Here is a 22,068-nt window from a genome sequence, read left to right on the forward strand (position 1 = left end):
TCCCTGTAGGTCGATCAATGGATAATGTTTCATTTCTACCATCTTTTTTTTTTTCTTGAGAGGAATGTAATAAATTCAGAGCCCCGGCCACACGCGACCAGGGAAGAGCAGGTGCGCACGTGAGCTGCCGGACGACCCTGCCTGTCGCCTCAGGAGGGCAAGGCCTAGTGTGCTTATTTTAGAGATGTAACAGCTACAGCCCAGAAAGATAAAATAATTTGGTTCAAGGTCCAAACGTTTTCTGAATTCAAATGTGTGCTCTTTCTACTCTCCGATACGCCAGCCTTCCACCTCGGCCCGAGTGCCCGTGGCTCAGGCGTCAGAGAGCGAACCAGCAGGCAGGACGCCCTCTGCCCTGCGTCAAGGCTCAGGCTGGAAGGACCCCTCTTCTCTCACGGCTCCACTCACTCCTCCTCCACAGGACCCACCCTTCCCACTGGGCGGCCGGCGGGGCCCAGGCCTCAGGCCGGCCACCACGGGAGCCCCGCACACACCCTCTTTACAGACCGTTTCTCCTCTCCTCTTGTTCTTGCTCCTACCAGGCTGTCTCCTCTCTTCACCACCCCCGACCCCCGCCCAAGACCACCCACAGCACAGTGAGGTGACTGTTCCACTTACTACCTGCAGTTTGGGCCTAAGATGGGTATGTTTTACGTTTCTTGTTTTGGGGAGAGGGGTTAACGTTCGCAAAACCTCTGATAACCTTACAAGACATTTAAACTCCTGACAGTAATCAAGGCAACAGCACTGAGCAATCAGAAACACTGTTGGAAACATGACTTCTTCTCTATGGACAGTGACTATCACTGTCATTGCAGCCAGATGCCTGAAGGTAACTGTGGCTTCTGAGATCATAAATGCAACATAAAACCCTTTGATTTGTTCAATGATCATAATTCTGAATCTTAAATCTTTATCTTCCAATTTCTACAAATTGTCCCCTTCCTTAAGCAACTCTCCACAGTTAATGAAACCACGAACTTGGTGCCAAAGGCTCTTGTCATTTCATAGGGTTATCTTTCTTCCAAAGGAAGGTACATTCTTTTATTTTCCTTTTACTAATCTTAACCAAGTAGTGAATGGACATACCTGGCCAGGCAAACCCATATATCTAAAGGATTTGTTCTCTGACTATGGCAGAGGGCATCCAAACCCTCAGAGATTACTTCTTTTTTTAAAATATTTTTTCATTATATTAAACCCCAAGGCCATCAAAAGGTCAAGAGACTCCAATCTGCTAAAGCAATGAATGTTAAAATGCAGTACAAAAGCAAATACACTCTTGATCCAAAAAAGAAAAAACACAATCCCACAGACAAAACTAGTGTTTCCAGCAGGACAAGTGCCTGCACAATCTCAAAAGGAAAACAAAAATTATTTTACTTTTCTTAGATTTCATTCCAATTCTTTAGGATTCATAAAAACTTAAGATTTTAAATTACCAAGCTCAGTTTCTTCTTCTTTTTTTTTTGGACTGGAGGGAGGGGGAGAAACAGTCAAAACAAAACATAAATGTATGACTATGTCCTTCCTTTTAAAGGCTAATTTTGATTTCCCTTTACTCCAAAAAGGAGTGTTCATGAATTCCTGGTGAAACGATGGGGTTAGCAGCACATGCTGTTTCCCTCTTCCCAATAAAGTTACAGATGTTTTCATCTGCATATCAGTGAAACAGGAGAGAAACAGTCACTGACTTACTAACCCAATGTGTAGTGAAACCTGTCAACACATCAACTGTATTAACACATGCAGCGTATTTCACAGTCTCTTATTCAATAAACCTTAAAAAACTAACACAAATTAGCTAAATAGGACTTTATGTATCATGTGTGAGTTTAGATTAAAATTTTTTAAACAGAAGAGACAGAATAAACAAGGTTAGAAGACCCTCCACTAAAATAAAAATCACTTAGGTCATACATGCGACCGTTATGAGTATAAAAGATTCTGTAAGACTGAGCTGTCACCTGTTAGCCAGCTACTCAAACCACTGATTCATGGAAATCAGCGAATCACCGTTTCTCACATCTCATGTAGTTCCGTTGCCACCTTGTGGAAACCAGTAACATTTTTTTCAAAATGTACCCGCTGCTGTTAAAAGGGAAAAACCATGAGTCTTTGCAACTGCGCGTCACTACAAGCACCGTCCCCTTTGCCTTTCGGTTCTCTGGGGGACAGATGTGTCCACTAACATGTCCACGTGCACCCACACACCCTGCCGCGCACAGGCAGGAGACACGGGGCGGACGCCAAGGATTAGCAACAGGGCTGATGGCCGTGTACCTAACACCCAGCGCACCGCTCAAAACGAATGTTCTTCTTAGGTGTTGAGAGAATTACTCAAAAGCAGTTACTGGAGTTTCTGCTTAGGATGTGGAGAGCTGAAAAACGTATCACTCCGACCCTTACGACAAAAACAACAATAAAAGCGTGACAAACTTCAAGGTCATGGCTACGCCTAACCCATCACAGAGCTGGCTGCACGGCAACTGACTAGCCCGAAAATTAAGGCCAGACAGGCAGATCCTGGGAGAGACAGGAAAGCACTTCCTCACCTGGGGCGGATGCTGCTGGGCATGGAAAGAGGAATTCAGTTAGAACAGTTAATGAGTTGGTAGAGGCCGAGAGAAGGCTGGTGAGGGAGTGTGGGGTCCCTGGGGGGTGCAGGTATAGGATGAGTCCATCTTGTAAGAACCCCAGCAGGAGCTCACAGAAAAACCTGGTCCTGAGTGTCCTGAGGAAGCGCCGTCATGGTGCAGGCCTGGCCAAGGGGGCAGCTGCTGCCTCGGGGTTGGGTAGGGGGTGGGGAGAGGCACCCAGACCCACCTGGACCTTCCTCCCCAGGCGACAAGAGCCTGAATCTACAGGGTGTAGGGGGAGGGGACAGGGGAGGGGGTGGTGAAATCAGCACAGATGGAGAAGGGAACAGAAAAACACTAGCCCTGGGGGAGGGGTGGGAGCAGGGGGAAGGCCACACCCCTGGGACTCCGGGACACAGGGTCCGCCCAAGACTGAGGCTCACCCTGAACAACTGAGAAGCCTGCCCCCGACTTCCACAGCTAAAAAGCACTGAAGGGCCAGCGAGAGTGGGACACAGCTGGGAGCTGTAAGAGCGAAAGACGAGCCCTCTGGAAGGAAGCCCAGTGCTGAAGGTGGAGAAGACCCTGGGAGACACCTCTACAAGGCGGCTCCACCCTCACACAGGCTCTGCTGTGGAAACAGAGAAGCAAGAAAATCTCAACCACAGCTCAACTCCAGCCCTGAAAAATGAAACTCAGCCCCCAACACCCAAGGCCCAGCATGAGACAGGTGGACAAACTTTCCAGGCAAAATAGTCATTTCCCTCAGTCTCCACTGGCCTACAGGAGATGTCCAGTTTCCCACAATTACAAGATGCAGAAAGGCAAGGAAGCCACTCACTGCCAGGAGTCACAGAATCAGCAGAACCAGACTCATGACACAGATGTTCGGACCACCTGACAGGAGATTTAAAGCGACAATGATTATAAGGCTCAAATGGAAGGTGTGGACAACGTCCAAGATCATTTTGGTAACTTCAGCAAAGAGAGGGAAACTAAGAAAGAACTAATGGAAATACTAGAAATGAGGAACACAGTGACAGAATGTCTTCAATAGTTCAACTCTATATGAAACAAGACCAGGCCAACAATCAGTAAACTTGAGGACAGGTCAAGAGAGGTCACTCAAACGGAAACACAAAAAGAAAAAGGTATAAAAAAAACAACAGAACATCTAAAAGCTGTGGAACAACATCAAACAGTCTAATATAGGTATAAATGAAGCCACAGAAAAAGAAGAGAAAATGGAGAAGAAATAAAAACACCAAGGAGGGAAAAACATGTCATGTGACCTAGGCATATCACGTCCAAACTGCTGGGGGAAAAGGAGGGAAAAATCTTGAGGGCAGCTAGAGCAAAAACGGCACAGGGTGTATGGAAAACAAAGATGCAGACAACAGCAGACTTCCTGTCTGAAAATGTGCAAGACAGAGGCCACGCAGTGACACCTCTGAAGTGCGGAAAGAAAAAGTTTATTAACCTAGAATTCTATACCTAGCCGAAAGATCTTCCAGAAGCTGAAGGAGGAATAAAGACTTTCTCAAAGAAGGACGAATTCACTGCCAGCAGACCTATACTACAAAAAATGTTAAAGGACGCTTTTTGTGTAGAAAGAATACAATACCAGGCAGAAAACTGTATCTGCATAAAAAAGTGAAGAGCACCGGAAATGGAATAAAAGTAAAATACAGTCCTTTTCCTCTTAAAGCTACAGACAAAGGACACTATGTAAGCAAAAGGAGCAGTGTACTATCTGTTTGTAACGTGTAAAATGAGTGACAACAACGGGACAGCCGATGGGAGGGGAGAGCTGGGAGTGGATGAAGTCTTCACACACATGAAGCAGCCGCACAGTATTACTACGCAGGTGGCCTCTCTACAAAATGAAACCGAACTCACTGTTAAAACTTTTTAAGTCAACGCTATGCTAAGACGGCTTCACCGGTAAATTCTAATCTCTTTCAAAAAATAGGAGAGGGAATACTTGCTAATTGATTTTATGAGGCCAGCACTGCTCTAATACCAAAACCAGGTAAACCCATTACAACAGAACTACAGACCAATACTCCTGAACAGACACAAAATCCTCAACACAATATTAGCAAATGGAATCCAACAATGCATAAAAAGAACAACACATCATAATAAAGGGGAGTTTACCCTGGGAATTCAAAGCTGGTTTAACATTAAAAAAAAAAAACTAATATTCATTCGTGATAAAAACTCTCATCAAACTAGGAATAGAAGGGAACATCCTCAACTTGACGAAGGGCAGCTACAAAAACCCACAGCTGTCACAGTTCATGGTAAGAGACAGGACGCTGGCTCCCTGAGATACTAAGGAACGGAGGGCGGGAGGGGAGTCAATCACAGAGGCAGGAAGAGGGAAGGTGTGGAGCAGCGGGACCTTCTGTATCATGATCGTGGCAGCAGACATACACCTCTACACATCTGTCAAAGCTTGAAGAACTATGTATTACAAAGAATGACTTTTACTGTATATAAATTAAAACAAAAAATAGAGACAAAAATCCGTACCCTAAGATTATAAATTGATAAAATATGCATAGGCTAACTGACAACAATGAATATATTAGGAGAAATGATTTTTTCCCTTTTTCTATTTTTCAGATTTTTATAATATGGCCAGACTGTACTTATATATTTTTTAAAAAAGGCATATTGTTACTATTATTTTCCTGATCTAGTACTTACTACTGGAATTTCAAATTAATAATGCCAACATGTTACCTCTGGCAAAACAACACAACTGTGTAAGACGACACAGGTGTCCTAGTGGAGATGGCACTCTTCTCCTCTCTCACTTCTCGGGCTTTCGAGAGACTCCCATGTTCTGTCACCTGCTTTTTATGGTGCACTTCGCCCTGAGTATCCAAACTGCAGTTCTGACTTCCCATTAGAGACAGTGCTCAGAAGGGTTACAAGAAACAGTCAAGGTCATCATTCCAGGGTCATTCATCTTTCTCAGGGAAAGTATTACAACCAACAGGGGTATTTATCTGCAGGCAGCAAGGCTGTTTTGCTTCTGGAATCTCAGCATGAAGGTGGCCACATGGAGATGACTCTCGGCTGATTTAACAAATCACGAAGCAGCAGCACTTAAAGTCTGAACTATCTACGTAAAACATAAGGAAAAATACGGCCTATCCCTTCACAGTGTCAGTATTAAAAGCATACAGGAAGGTGCTTGGAAAGAAATTTCCACAAATAATTTAATTAATTTACCTTGTTTTCTTTTTAGTTGAAGAGAGCAGTTTGATGGACTGAAGGAGAAGGAGTGACAACCGAGATTCAAATATACTGAGGAGTTTTATCACTTCCTCCCGATTAAGACTAGGAGAGGAATCAGCAGCTGGAGTGGTCTCTTGACTCTTAGGCTAAAAACAACAAAGTTATTTCACCTAAGCGACCCGACAACTACAGTCTCATATGAAAGCGATGGAACTGCAGTTCCAATAATCCAGTCAACTTGTGAGCCAAAAACAAAACAAAAAGCAAACCTGAGATGATTTCCCTAGGGACAGCCCCGCTGCTGGTGGCTGAGGCTGCGATGAGGCCTCCTCGTCCTCCCTCCCCTGAGAACATTCTGACAGACTAAACCACATAATAAAATGCCTCATACCTAAAAGGCATTTACGTGGAAGGCGTTAATCCTGAACAAAACCTGACTTTCTAACATCAGACGCTCAAGGAGCACGATGGAAATGGGTACTACGTGGTTTGAGAACCAGAGCTTAGAAAGTAATAGGATGGAATGCCTGGGGGCTCAGGAAGCCTTTAGCAACAGCAGAAGGCAGCCTGAAGGCGGGACAGCCTGGCACCCTGGGAACGCCTTCCCAAGCAGCCTGCTGAAGCCTACTCACCGTTCAACAGCAGACCGTTCTGTGGAAATTATAAAAGAAAGCATAGACCTTTTCTTTCTTAAAAAAACACACACAAAAAGCAAAACTTAATAGAGACTTTATACTCCCAGGGGCCTTACTAACCAAGGTCTATGTGGTTATTTAAAGAAACAATTTTAAAATATAAAAGATAAGCCTGCAACTGAAAGTTAATAATTCCACCAACAAATGTAATACAGCACTGTTAACTGTTCACATGCAGAGTACACACATTTATGTATACATCTGTATACACACAACACACATACACACATACACACACACATCCCGTATGTCTACCATATACACTTGTCATTTATCACTTTAAGATAATAAAAAACAGTGACAAATCTTTTCTCCACTTACCTGGGCAAACTCCTCGACAAGCTCCTCTCGGATGAGCTGGAATGCGTGCTTCGTTCTCACCATTGTATCAAGAGCCCCAGATAAGGTTTTTAATTTTCCAACATTGCTATTCTGACCTAGAATGTCAAACACAAAATGATCATTCCCCTAAATACAAACCTAGAAACCCATTCAATGTCAATGTACTAATGAAAATTCCAATGTTCAAAAACACTGTAAAGGTAGCTCATGAGAATCCCAAGAAATCTTCTAAATCCAACTTTTGTTTATAAGTGTCCCTAGAGAAAAATATTAGGGTTAGACAAAGCAAGAAATAGTCATTGTTTCCCTGCCTCACAATTTGGTTTCATATTTACATAGTATTAAACAGTTTTTAAAATAGGAATTAACCATACTTACTGTCTTCACAAATTTGTTTCCAGTTATCTTTTTTTTTTTAAATAAAAACGATGCCTGCTCATTCTAAGGAATTCAAACATGTCAGAAAATTCAAAGATGATCGATCACCCCAGACCACCCTGAGAAAGAGCTCCTGTTAATCCTGGGTGACCACTCCATACATCCAGCTATGCAAAAAGTTTAAAAAGATGCTTACAGTAAAAAGTCTACAAACTGTTTTGGACAGATGATACATTCTCAAAAATGTGTAAGGTCCATGTGGGCACAGATTGAAAGGCCCCCTCACGGCCTCCCCAGGCGACAGCGCCATCAGTTTCCTGGCCATCCTTCCAGAGATGCTGTGTAACACAGTTGCATGCATGTTAAGTATTAAATTTATTTTAACTTTATAGAAGGAAACAACTGAAATGAAATCAATGAATTGTTGTAATTCAATTAAATGTTTCTTGTTTCTTTACCGCACAAGAGACATTTCTCAAAAGATCCCTCTGCAGAGGGAGAGCAGGTGAAGCGGAGCGAGAAGTGAATTTAGGAAAACACACTCAGCAGTGGAGGGCTAACTAAAATTTCCCCTGCCGTGGGAAATGATGAAACAAAATGTCTTGCTTTCACCCCTCTTCCCTCCCAATTCCTCTTCGCCTTATTCAGGCTCTGCAGTTAAAGCCTGTCCCAGAACCACAATCCAAAGCTGCCAGCCTTAGTTCCTCGTTCAGAGGGATTCGGGGGGCCACCACTCCTTCACAGCTGCTTCTCTGCTCCGAACTCGTTCATGACGACTTGAATCTTCAATTGTCTGAACTAACTTGTCACTATTTTTTTTCAAATAAACTATGGGCTAAAGTTCATTATTTCTAGTCACTGAACATAATCTAATGCATTTCTTTAAATTTTAAAAAGCACTTCAAAAAATGTAGCGACTTCTCCTGGTCCCTACCTAAAGTCATTAACTACGGGCAAATTAAAAAGAAAATAGTATTACTTACATCCAAGAGAGATCCACAGGTCTGCCTCACTCTAAGATAATCCAACAATAAGCCAATGCATACAAATCCAAGAAATAAAAAAGTAAGACTTACTGGTCATCTGGAATTCTGCAAACGCCACTCTTTCTAACTGCACTCTAAGTAGTTCACATGGCGCGTCTTTGAGAAGCTGGAAGAGCTTTACGGCTTTGCTGTAATGAAGGTCTGCCAGCACCCGGTGCTGCTTCCGAAGATGCTCATCGCCAACCTAGAACCAAAAGTAAAATAAATGGATCCTAAGGCTCGAATTTCACAGCAACTACGTAAGTCTCTGGATCACTGAATGTTCTCAGTGTTGCTGGTGCCCTGTAAGTCTTAAGAGATTTAGCTCTCACATTTAGGTCTTTAATCCATTTTCAGTTAGTTACTGTATATTATGTGAGGGAGGAGCCCACCCTTTTTGCATGCGGATATCCAGTTGTCCCAGCACAATTTGCTGAAAACACAATTTCCCCTCCCAGTGAATTGCCCTGGAATTCTCTTAAGCTTGCTTTTGCCACGGGGACATTAGGCCACATGGATAAATGTGAGTTTAGGCTGGGGCCTCCTGCAGCAAGGGGAGCAGGGTCTAGGGCCAGCTCAAAGTGGAAAGAACCCCTCCCCAGATCCGGCTGGACCTCAAAGGACAGTATTTTCAGGATGAAAACTTACAAGTAAACCCACACCCAAGGGACTGCAAAGTAAGTTGTCAAGGTGCTGAGCTAAGAAAGGGAAAAGAACAGAACAATAAAAAACACCCCTGGGAGACTACAAGCACAAGACTCCTGGCAGAAGGGAGGCAGCCTCTCTGAAGGAAGGTACCTTCGACTCAGGCCTCAAATTATTCTTAGAGATACATGCATCTGAGCACCAGGATTCATATTCAAGGCTGTTGATAGTATTATTTCTAATAGTCTCAAATGAAAACCCCAAAGTTTGGTAATCATAGAATGGATAGGTAAATGATAGGTTCATTTAATAGGTACTACTGAGCTGAGAAGTAAAGAACCACATGCATCAACGTGGCAGAATCTCCCAAATATGATGTTAAGTGAAAACCAATAAGCACAGAAGAATATACACGGTATGATTCGTTCTATCAAGTTCACAACGAGGTAAAATGTAAACACACTGTTTAAGTGGTAAAACGCAGAAAAGGTACGGACACACAAGAAAATCCAGGACAGAGGTTCATCTGGGTGGGTTCTGAGAGACACTCAACAGGGAGGGGCACACAGGCATGGAAACACTGGCCTAGAACTATAAAGCCTAACTACATTAAAAAAAAATCTAAATAACACCCAGGCAAATACCTAGTTTTGCAAACTAAGACCCAATCAATTATAGTAGAAAAAACACACAGCACAGGCAAGAAGGGACAAATACCTACGCTCCAAGTTTTTCTCAAGCAACTAAAAGAACAGATGACTTAAAATCTATACAGAAACGTAAGAAAAGCACCAGAACACTTTTAAATGGACTTGGCACCGAACTTGAACTGAAATGGCAGTACCTGATTCCTCAGACAACTGTGGTACATGGACGCCAGCCTGTGATGGATGGTTGCAGCTCGATACTGACAGAGAGGCTGTCGAGCAGACACCGAGTCCACGTCGCAGTGTTTCAAGGACTTCATCATAGCCTCGCTGACTTCTTTTTCAATCTGTTTATTTTTTTCAAGGGGGAGGGGGAAAAATGACAAGCCCATAATCTTACGTAAGAAATTTTAAAACATTTAAACACTGCTTATCAAGGAAAAGACTGTTACAGATGCCCGGTATCTGTTAAACGAAGGAATAAATAAGGGTAAGATTTCTTTCATAGTCCAACAAATACTATTACCTGCTCTTGAGCTTTTCTGGATAAGGGAGCATAGTCTTGCTGTAGCGTTGCCATAGTAAAGTAAGTCGTGGACAATTCCCAATTCACTGAATCCCAAACAGCTGGGTGTATGTCTCGTGTTCCCAATGACCTCAGTGCTTTCAAGTAGTAGTCAACAGCCTGCGAGAGGAAAGAGCACAGCTGCGACTCAGTTTAGATACACGTCAACACCACAGTCAGCACAAAACACTTCACAATCACTCAGACGTGAATTTAATTTTTGAGAGAATGTATAAAACGACAATATTTGGAAGAAAGGAAGAAAGCAAATCAATGAAACTATTTCAATGAAGAAAGTTATTTCACGTGGACTGCAGGCCACCCCACATTTCCATCTCGAGTCTATCAAAAGCCAATCTGACTGTTTTATGACTTGTGTGACACGAGGATGCATTTTCTTCCTTTGTTTTTTCCTTTCTAAATGAATATTAGTTTATATACCTAGCAAACTAGAAAAAAGAATTTGACAAGTCTATGGATAGAAGATCTGCTGGGTTTGACTGTAGAAAGAAGCAACCCTCCCCACTTCTGCCACTGCTGTGCTGAAACACATGGTCGTTGCACTTAAGCAAACAAAATCACACTTAATTCCATCTCCCAGCAGTGACTCCTGTGTTTCTGGTGTGTACTTACCCACTTTTCTGTGTACAAACTTAAAGAAAAACAGAAACAATGTCACCTTTTTTTTTTAAAGTTCCCTAGGCAATGAACATTGTTCACTAACATAATTGAAACAGCTTCAAAGTTCTCCATTAAATGAGTGCTCTTGTGTTTTTTCACCCTCTCCAATACTGGATGTTACCATTTGCCAAAAAATATTTCCAGTTTGATAAAAGAAACTCAACTTTAAAATTTTATAAAAATTTAAAATTTTGCTTACATATTAATCATTTACTTTTTTTTTTTTTACATGTATGACTCTTTTGTTCAAGGTTATTTGTTTTTTTTTTTTTTTTTTCTACTGGGGAAGTTTATTTTCAGTGATTCCTGACTGTTCTCCATATGTGAAGGTTTCATTAACCTCTGATCTATCATGTGTGCTATAAAGTATTCTCCCTAGATTGTCAATTCTGATTTCTGATGTCATTTTAACTTTTTTATGCATTCAAATTTATCCATCCTTTACTTTTTGATTTTTGGTCACTGTGTTATTCTGGGAAAGTCCTTTCCTACCCCATCAGATAAACTCCTACCTGTATTTTCCTCTGGGACTTTTCACTTCTCTATGTCAATCTTTAATTTTTTTGACACTTACTCTGGCTACACCAATGCAATTTACTGAACAGTCATCTTTTCCCTACCAATTCAACCTGTCAGCGTCAACACTGAATTCTTAGTATTCCTAGGCCAGTTTCTGAGTGTTTTGATGATCTGTCTAGCCCTGTGCCATCACTACATTTTTAATTATCTTGGTTTTATAGTATTTTAGTGGAGCAACAGCAAAGTGTAAATGATAATCAGGTGTGAATGGATGGTCCCACATGTAAGCCAGTGCATTACCTTATTATAATACAAGCCTTCTTCTGGTGAAAATTCCCGTTTAAATTCATCGCCTGCGCCACAGTGTGCCTGTGCACAGATTCGCATGAGTCGTCCCGTGTTACATAATAAAAGGGCGGCATTCGTAGCATCATCGATTGACTCAAAGTTGTGAATTCCCTTTTCAAAACAAGAAAAGCTTTTTTTCCACAACTGTTGCTCTGCAGTAGACACACTTTTGCTCACTTCGTAAAAAAAAGAAAGAAAACAATTGTGTAAGCAGGTATCAGTGTAGACTGCGCCAGTGTCGCTGGTTGAGACGAAAGGAGACAGGCAGTGACGGGACGTCCAAAGGAGCGCCGGCCACTGGACTGCCTGCAGCACACTTTCCTGCCACCCCTGCTACGGGCCCAGGTCTGCACCCCCGCACCCCCGCGATTCGTGCTGAGGCCCTAACCAAAATGTGACTCATTTGAGGTTAAATGAGGTCAGAAAGTGGGGCCCTGATCCAAAATGACTGGTGTTCTTATAAGAGAGAGAGACACGTAAGGAGAGTTCACGGGGAGAAGGACAGCGAGGACACAGCGAGAAGGTGGCCATCTGTGTGCCAAGGAGGGAAGTCGCAGAGAAGCCCAACCTTGGACTTCCAGCTTCCAGACTGCGAGGGAAATTTCTGCTGTTTAAGCCACCGAGTCTGTGGCCTTTTGCTATGGCAGCTGGAGCTGACTAGGACAACATTCAGAGTCCTCTTCTCTACTGCCTGGTTGATATTACAGCAGGCCAATAAAAACATCTGAGCAAAGCGCTATTTTATAAAGATTCAAACACATGGTCCCATGAACTTTAAGATGTACAGTCCATGTCTTATCTAATTCTTGAGGTCTCTGACCACTGCTTTTCACATGCCTTCACTGACTTCCTCTTCCAGAGGCACCTTAAAAGCACAGGTCCTTATGTCTCATTTAAAAGAAAAAATATTATGTATAAACAACAACAAAAAGGCACAGGTTCACCCACCAGCAATGAACTCTGCGCCCCTTGTGCTGAGCACAGCACACAGAGCGACAGGCACAGTCACCTGCTCAACCTACCTGCCACCTCTAGTTCTGTCTCAGCCTTTCTGGTTTCTAGCGCTGTGTGTACAGCCGTTACATTTTCATCCATCCTCATGGCTTCAACTATCAGCCCTGTGTGATAGTTCCCAACCTATGTCTTGCTAACCCAAAGAGCTCTAAGCATGCATCTCTAACTGACTACTAAATTAGGCCATTCACTCACATGTCCTCTGGCATCGCAAACTCAGCGTGGGCGCAGATGACCCCACCACCCTCTGCCTGAAGACCACCTGCTGCTATGAACACCCACTGGACCCTGTATCTCTGGGTCGTTCCTAATGCTGCCTCCTCCAGTTGGGACAGCCCCCCTCCCCTCCATGTGCCTGCCCACGGCCTACATAAGATGCAGCAATCTGCCCGAACCACACCTTCTTCCCACAGGCCTTCCAAGAATGCCCCAACTTCAAGAAATGTCTCCTTTCCCCACTCCTCTACTGCACAGTGTTTGTACCTATAGCATTTTTCAGAGACTTGCATTCATATCTGGCTTCCTGACTCAAAGAACTGTTTTAGCCACTTACATATTCAACACAGAGCCTAGCACAAGGCTGACTGTCCAACTCACTTCTGAACTGACCAGACGGAGGATGGAGGACACCGAAATGATGAATCCCAAGAGGAGGTAATGAAATTTCCTAATTTTATTTCTTGAGAATTTAACAATAAAAGGCCCTTTAACAGAGCACCCCTTTATGACATGAACCACGTAAAATCAGCATGATTTTCTAATAGAAGAAGCAAAAGAAAGAGGACACCAAAGAGATACTCACCTACTCTCTCACTCTGTAATGCAGCAGCCTGATTCATGTAAAAGACACCAATTTCATTCCTAATGTTACCCATTCTCTTCAATACTTGTACATAGTGTTCTGGATTTTGACTTTTTAAGTCACTAAACTGCAATATTTCATTAGCAGCCTCATAACATTTACAACTAACTGAAAGTTGACTTTCTAAGTCTGTAGACAAATCAGTTGCCCATGCAAATCCTTAAAAGAAAAAAACAAAGGAAACACTGTAAGTCATATGAACCCTTCTTCCTCAGTAGTAATCTAAGTAATCATATTTTTAAGGTAAAATAACAAATAAATGCAATATAAACATACTAAGATTCAATTAATACAACTAAAATTTTTAAGTTTCAAATTAAAGATCTCTTAATTTATTTATAAAATTATATTTTCTTGGGACATTAATGTTTGATTAAAAGAAATATTCTTCTGTCTAAAAATACCGAACAATTCCCATGACCCAGATTGTACCAGGTCCATCGCTTACTGGTACAGACCGCGAGTTGTCCACGGATACAAGGTAGGCCATTTTTTCTTTTTAATTACTGTAAACAGTTCGTGAAATAAAGCGCTGAGTGCTACCAGAGGCTAGCTGTGTACATTACAGTTTGCCCACATGAGGTTAAGTCAGAAAAGAAGCTGACAGATGAGCTCTCAAAGACTCAAACATGCCATCTAGTGGGGACGAGTAAACTTAGGTGCAGGGCCCAAAGATTCAAGGAGAAAAAAGGCAGTACTCCTGCTGATAACACTCAAAGATCACGTCACTCTCACAAAGAAGTGTTTTCAATGAAATTAACATGATGGGCTGGGGGGTAGTAAAAACAAACTAAGGATTTTCTCACCATGTCTATTAAAATAAAATGATCATTTGAGAAACTCAGAAGGGGAAAAGGGGCAGAAAGAGGGCAAAGAAATATTTCCTCCCCCACTGTACTTCTCTAGATGTTAACAGCCCAAAGCTTTCTGGGGCGTGGGTATCAAGTGATATAAACAATCTACGAGCATGAGAAAACAGTTCCAGGATACGTTACAAACAGCACCTGCAGAGGACTGACCTGTATCTCATTTACTACCCTAACTGCATGGCGCTTACATAACTGCACTGAGCTACAAGGGAGGGGTAATGCTGCTGTGGACTAAATTCCTCTTCCTAGTTTTAAAATCTGACAATGCCCAAAAAACCCAGCCAGCTATGAACTAAGTTTAAAAACTAATGATCTCTATATCTTAGGCCCCAGGAACCATTTAGAAGGTTAATTCATCCACTTTTACCAACTGCTATTCCCTTTCAAAAGAAAATCATGGCTTGGTTAGTTGACTAGAAGGGTCACTTAGGAAAACTTTCCACAAAGGTCAACACGATTGTCTTCAGAGATTATTTTTCAGTTACTTCCAGTTGTGTAACTAGTAATTATAAAATATATCGAAACCATTTTATACACAAATCCACAGGTTCACGCTCAATTTTAACATTAAGAAATGATGAAACAGAACCGCAATTCCAAACACTAACATCCTGACACTGACGAATCAGAGGAGGAGTCCCGCTGGCGCACCTTGACAACTGGACTCCCTGTGGAGGCTGTGTAGTATCTCCTGGTCTTCTTTGGTTTGGTAATTGAACTCTTCAAGGTGTGCTGCCCTGTTGTTTGCATTCTGGGCCAGCATTAGCTGGATATCACCACAGAGTGTCAAATACTGAGAAAGAAACAGCAGCACCTCAGAAAGCATATTGGTGCAGAGGCAGCAGTAGGTGTCTGTGTGGAAAGGGCAGGAAGGAGAGAAAACACAGCATGCGGGAAGTGAGTGGATATTAACAACATCTGCTAGCAGCTGAAGGCCCTGTACCACTGCTGCCCACTCTTAGTTTACGTCAGATTTCACCCAACTTCATACATTACAAAGTGCACAGATGTTCAACCACTCAAAGTGGAAACACCAGGAAGCATAGACGAGATTAGAAAAAGTTTTTTTTAATTAAATTTTACAATAGAAGTAGGAATAAGACTTCGCTGTGATTCAGACGCCTTCTCTGCTCCCTCCTCCCAAAGCCTGTTAGACCCACTCATTCACAGCGACTTACCATGGCTCTGCAAAGCTAATTTAATGTATCGTAACGCTCTTCCGTATTTCTGAAGACTCATGGCAGCATCAGACAAAACATAATAGGCCTTAGATGACTTGAGAATCAGCTGGAGTTTCATTTTATGTTGCCAAGAACCAGGGATCATTCCAGATTGACTGGAATAATTACCCTTCTGAAGGGAGCCCACTACGACATGAGGGAAAGAAAGGCAGCACATTTTATTTGAACATAGGTCTCACTGTAAAAAAGAAGAGTAATTTCTGTTTCTTAATAAAAACACTCCAGACTTAGGTACTATTAATAGTTAACAACAAAACTGGTAAATATGATATTTTACTACTTAAATGCAACAAAGCAGAATCTCAGCAGTGGCCAGTACTCTGGGATTTCCGAAGGCCTGCTCCCCTGCAGCTGCCAACCCTGTCATTCTCTTCTGGGGTCACTGACATGATTAAACTCACGACTGATTATCTGCCTCCTCTCTCTAGTCTATGCATCAACCTGTCAAAAAGTTTACCTTCCCGAAGCACAGGTTTAATCACAGTGGAACCGCTGTTTGAAAACATTAAAATGGCTTCTCACCACTTATTAAATTCCACTTCTTGAGCTCTATCTTTTCAGTCTTACCTCCTCCCAGTTCTCCACCCCTGCTACCCTCCACCAGCCAAAGTCAAGTTGCTGCTTGCTGTCTACATTAGATGCCTGTTTTTCCTATATTCCATCTTAATTTGCTGTTTCTTCCAACAGGAATACCCTCTAAAGGCTAGCCCACTACTACTTCTTCAGCCAACAAATGACCACTTCTGTGCCAAGCACTGTGCTAGGCACCAGAAACAGTGACATGAAGTTCCATGGCCTCTGTCCCTGCAGACCTCACAGACTAGAGATGGAGATGGGCTGATAACATAAAGCACAACAAAGAACATCAGTGCAATCACAGAGGGAAGAACAAAGTGCTCCAGGAACCCAACCCCACCAGCTACAACACACGAGCCTTTCAGAGCAATGGCAAGTACTTGTTTCTCCTGTGGTTTTATTCCTGCATGTATTTCCTTTTCCTCTGCCACCACTGTTTGCGTTTTCTGTGTGTGTGAGGCATTGCGAGAAACCAAAGATGAATAAGATAAAGTTCTTGCTCACGAGTGTGTTCGTGTGCTTGTCTAAAACCATTAAACACAGCTGACTATGGCTAAAGCAGGCTTCAGTAAGTGACCACAGGACAAAGTGGTGAGGGAATCAGGTGATTCTGGCTGGGGACAGAGGTGAGCACGGAGATCTTGATCATGAGCAGGATTTTCAATAGCTGAGATGGGGAGGCAGGAGACAGAAAAGGCATTTCAGAAAAGAGAACACCATGAAAAATGTGGAGAGATGTCTGAAGTCCTCACTGCCTACAGGCTCAGGCCAGCGCACAGGAAGCTCTACATAAAAGCTGGGAAATGAATCCTCGCTCTTACGTTCATGAAGCAAAGAAAAGACCAGAAAGCACTCGCTACTATTTCAAATATACAAGCTTTCAAAACACTTTTAAAAATAACTGAAACTGATTTAAAAAAAAAAAAAAAGGAATGGGAGAGACAAGGTTGGAAAAAAAAGAAATACAACTTACATTAAAATAATCAAGAAACTCAGAACTTTTACTTCAAAGTCCACACGTTCTTCGTGAAGTGATGTTCTTGAGGAACAAATCAGATATTCTATAAGTGGCGCTTCCAGCTTTCTTCAAGCACCATGAGGCAACAGCTACCGCTTCTATGGTGCTTACCACATGCACTGTCCTGAGTGCTATTAACTCACTTAATCCCATGACAAGCCTTTAATTATTGTCTCTACTTTGAGAGAGAAAATAAGGCTTAAAAAAGTCAAACAACCTGCCCTAGCGAGGCCGAGATCTGAAGCTGGGCGGTTTGGTTCCTAAGTCTGTGCTTTAACACTCGACTGTGTTTACGGAAGTGGTAATTTCTCAGGAGAACCCCACCAGGCTGCAGGCCTTAGCTCCTCACAGCAGGTATTGGGAAGAAGCAGGCTCCTTATGTTCTTGCTAGAAGCATCTACAAACGATTGAAATTACCCTGTTTTACTTTATATTTTGAATGAAAGGATATCTTCTCCTACTTTCCATTCACATGATATCCTTTTTCTGAATTCCTTTCAATGAATGCCTTAATTGACATAAGCCTGCTGCTGAAGAAGGCCTAGTATATCACTCCACTGAAAAGGCCTTATTTGCACTTCAATTCAACTTACTTTTGTCCAAAAACAAGGCCATCTGCTTCTCCAGACCCTCAGGACCCCCCCCTGCGGACTCATCTTCATACTTCAAGGGGATTGGGGTGTTAGGGTCTGCTGCAGGGAGGTCGCTTTCTTTTTTAATGCTGCTGTCCACAGATTTCAAACCCTTTGAAAAAAAGGGAGAAACATTTACTATACATATAACTGAACGTCAACTGAAAACCAAACATAAGGCAATGTCTGGACTACTAAACACATTTAAGAGAATTTATATTTTGAAAGCAGACTATTAAAAACTACATTTGACCTGAAAGTGTTGGGAAAAACTAATTTTCAGTTTATGCTTAAAGAGAAAAAAAAAACTACAACAGAACATCACTCAGAATAGCATTCAGACACCAATAAACAAGTGCTACCTGTGTATCAAGTACAGACTTCACTGAAATAGTGAAGCCTAAACTAAGACTCACCTCCAGAACATAGCTGAGTACAAGCCTACAGCGTTCTTCTGTGTCATGGCAAACCGGAAACGCACAACTGGGCTTCAGAAACAAGCATTTAAAATTATTAATATGCTGCCAACGTGACAAATTCCATAGCTCTCATCTCCCAGGAATTACCAAAACTCTAAAAATCAATCATTTTGAAATTGTCTTGTGTATTCTGCTTAGTGAGGTATCTGACATTTTCAGCTTGAAGCATTGTTTTAACTGCAGAGTAAACTGATAAAAGCATCAACAAAAATGCTGCTTAAAAGATCTCTCATCATATATGTTGCCTTAAGTACTTAAAATTTAAAGAATAATTCTATTACAAAAAAAAAAAGCAAGAATGCGAGTAATAATGTTTTAAATCGGTGTAGACCTAATTCAACAGGTCAGCTCGACTCCTAACCAGCACCAGTACTTGGTAACACACAATTAACAGTATCATCAATTCAGCAATAAGTTAACAAGTACTGCCCGTGTTCTCACTGTGTAACTTACATACTTAACTAAGAGCAAAGCCAGCTAATAAATCCATCTGCTAAGTGCTGTGATGTGTAAGGGTTTCTGCAAGGCATTCCATTTTGGTGACTCTTGTGAGGCTGGAAATCACCATTCTCATCTTACGGAAGAGACGTAAACACAGATGTTAACATGTGCAAGCACACAGCGCGCGACTGGCGTGCGACACAGCTGAGGCCGGGCTCTGGAGCCACGCTGTCTGCACTTCAAAGAGTACAGTGATAAGGCAATGCTAACTACTAAAGATGTGTTTATATGAACACTGTGACTACATTTCTGAGTGCTCTCGATACTGACAGAAAGTGCTGTCTCTGGATAAAAAAAAAAATCTGTAAACATACCACTCTCCATCTTTAATTACTATCTAATTGTCCCATAAATCCAGAGTCTAGTGTACAGAATGCAGAATGTTACTGCATTATAGTACAATGCAGTTTCCCAAATACAGGTAACTTTTACAATCAATAATTTTATAATCAGAGACACTTTTTACTGTACTGCAGGGTTCAAGCTGGAAGTGCACTAAAATTCAGACATACAGTTAACGACTTTTTTCCTGCATTAGTGGTCAAATATTTACTGAGCATCCATCATGTGTTCTCACCACGGGAGCTACAGGAGAGTCCAGACCTCCGGGAAGCTTACATTCTAGTGACGGGAGACAAACACAAGAACTTCAGGAACAGATTATCCTCTCCTTGAAGTAGATAAAAATACAGCATGTCTTGGCTACAGTGGTCAGAGAAGGTCTCCTGGAGGAGGTGACATTTCAGTCAAGACTGAGAAAAAGGCAGCTACAGAAAGATCTAGGGAAAGGTAAGGTCTGAGCACAAGCAACAGCAGATGCAAAGACCCCGAGCTGGGCATGATCTTGACTATGAGACAGAAAAAAGGCCATGTGGCTAGAGGGTAAATGAAGAAAGAGAAGGTTGGGAAGACAGCCAATGTCTTAGGGGACAGAGTGGAGTCCTCTAAAAATCTATTTGGATATAAAGTTTCTGGATGAAAATTAAACTCAGACCTTAAATTAAGAGATTATCTGTAAATATGACTGGAAAGTAATTAACTTAGAAAAATGAAACATAATTACATTGTCTAGAAAAAGGCTGATGACAGTCAACATAACTGACACCAACAGAAGCCTGACGGGCAGGAAGCTGTTAGGATCTATCAGGCCTTAACCAGTACTGATGTGTCTAACTGAGCTGACGTGGCCACGGTCCCTGAAAAGTGCTGTCCTGTGGCACAGGGATATGTGCCAGATCTCTCCACACGTGGATCAAAGAGCCATCCATCTGCTCGGATTGTATGTTCACCAAGCAACCTCTACATTCAGCCTCCCAGCAACCAGGAAGAGGAAACACAACTACACACCGGTTACTGGAAAGGAAAACCTCCCACATAAAACTTAAAACATTGATGTGTGGTTTACGCAACTGCCTACCACAGGTCTGCGCGTGAGTCAGTTACCCTGGGACAAGTATAAAACCGAGTTTTAGAATTCACAGAGCTGATGATTATTAGACCCTAGGCCATTAAGGATTTACTGAAGCAATGTCATCTTTTGAGAGGCTAACTGTATTCAATTAACCACAGTTTGTTTTTCCACTGATAAACTTTTAGTACACATTTCAACATGCTTACTCTGATTTGGTGAATAGATTTGTATTTTTCTGGCACTGACAGTTCTCCAACAGACTTAATTACAGCCACTGCTTTGTTGTCATCTGATGGATCAGAACCGGTGCTGTAGGATCCGTTTTCATCACTGTCTGGCATCTCCTCCTCCTCTTCACTGTAACTTTCATCAGAATTCTCATTTAAAGGAGATTCTGAATTTTCTTCTTTTTTAGGTTCATCCAGTTGAAAAAGTTCTGAAAGCATGTAATTGGCTGAAGCAATAATCTTATAAAATGAAAAAAAAAAATAAGTGACTGTCATCAAAACTGAGCGCTCTAAAGTAGAATTTTACTGCTATACTAACAAATTTTAGGAGGTCTGCAGACAGGCTGTTTCCACTATAGGCTGTTAACACATAGAGAAATGTTCCTGATTTAAAGTACCAATACTCTGAACGTACTCTGTAAAATCCTCATGGGTTGATATATTTCCTGAAATTATTACATTCCCAGCCCTTCCTCTTAAAAAAAAAAAGTGGCAACTATATTTCACTGGAGACAAGTTTTCACGTGTAAAGTGTCATAACTAAAATATTAGTAAGATATAACTCTGTATCATCCAAGAAATCAGAATTTCTCTTCACAAGCTGTGAATTAACGAGTTTATCTTTAACAGGCTACTAATCTTCACTATACAATCTATAGTTCCAAGGGAAAAACCCCCACTAGCTTAATGAAGGAAAAGTCCAGAAATTCTGGCATCTCTTGAAACTAGCATTTATATATATGCATTCATTCTACTCTATTATTCAAGTAATTCTTAAGCACAGACATGCAATAGTCTTAACACTATTTTCTAACTTTCACATAAGCCATTCAATTTCCACTAACCCCCATCTCCTTAATCAGTCAGCAGTAAGTAAGCCAGAAACAGTTTTGTCATTTTTGTTTCAAAAACAATTTCTCTTGGTTTCGTCTCTAGGATAATCTTTATCTCCAAATTGAATGTGGCTAAAATTAAAATTAACTTGGACCTTTAAAAAACCGTAGATACTACACATCTTTTCTGATTTAAATAGGATACAACTAGCCTTACACTACAACATACAGCTGTCAGTTTCAGACAGTTTTCAGGGTGATAAGGGTGGTGTAAAATCATGGGGCACAGGACTGAGAGACTGTTTTGAGAGATGCTTTCATACACTGAGGTATAGAATGTGAGCCTTATTTATACTAACAAAGTGATAACAAAGGCCAGTCATGTAAATGGATCTTTTAAAAGAGACTATAAAACAATTTCCCACCCTCTCATAGTGATAAAACAAAGGAAAAAACAGCACTACTTTGTTAAAATTACGTGAGTTCTCAATTTATAGGACAGTGCTATCCAAGAAAAATGTAATTAATGTGTGAGCCACACACAAGGTTTAAAATTTTCTAGTGACTACATTAAAAAAGTAAAATCTGGTGAAATCAACTTTAATGTTATATTTGATTCAATAAACACAAAATACCATTTCAAACGTAATGTGTACACACACACACACACACACACACACACACATCTTCAATATCCAGTGTGTATTTTACATTTAAAGCACGTCTCAA

The 22,068-nt window shown here is 41.6% G+C and overlaps 1 protein-coding gene across 4 annotated transcripts in view; it reads right to left on the reverse strand.

The window, feature by feature from the left end:
* Positions 1–22,068, reverse strand: part of EDRF1 (erythroid differentiation regulatory factor 1) — a 35,711-nt gene that overhangs the window by 1,470 nt on the left and 12,173 nt on the right. For 3 of the 4 annotated variants that reach the window (XM_032490685.1, XM_032490684.1, XM_032490683.1), the window contains 12 exons: positions 20,486–20,746; positions 18,305–18,376; positions 17,850–18,000; positions 15,600–15,788; positions 15,073–15,273; positions 13,493–13,711; positions 11,629–11,852; positions 10,090–10,248; positions 9,761–9,910; positions 8,323–8,476; positions 6,848–6,963; positions 5,826–5,977 (listed from right to left, as the gene is read on the reverse strand). In XM_032490685.1, coding sequence (XP_032346576.1) covers positions 5,826–5,977; positions 6,848–6,963; positions 8,323–8,476; positions 9,761–9,910; positions 10,090–10,248; positions 11,629–11,852; positions 13,493–13,711; positions 15,073–15,273; positions 15,600–15,788; positions 17,850–18,000; positions 18,305–18,376; positions 20,486–20,746 — 2,048 coding nt within the window. The remainder of the gene's footprint in view (positions 1–5,825; positions 5,978–6,847; positions 6,964–8,322; positions 8,477–9,760; positions 9,911–10,089; positions 10,249–11,628; positions 11,853–13,492; positions 13,712–15,072; positions 15,274–15,599; positions 15,789–17,849; positions 18,001–18,304; positions 18,377–20,485; positions 20,747–22,068) is intronic. The other variant, XM_032490686.1, reaches the window with a different exon arrangement.

The sequence above is a fragment of the Camelus ferus genome, chromosome 11, assembly GCF_009834535.1.
Source record: "Camelus ferus isolate YT-003-E chromosome 11, BCGSAC_Cfer_1.0, whole genome shotgun sequence".
NCBI classification, from domain to species: domain Eukaryota; kingdom Metazoa; phylum Chordata; class Mammalia; order Artiodactyla; family Camelidae; genus Camelus; species Camelus ferus.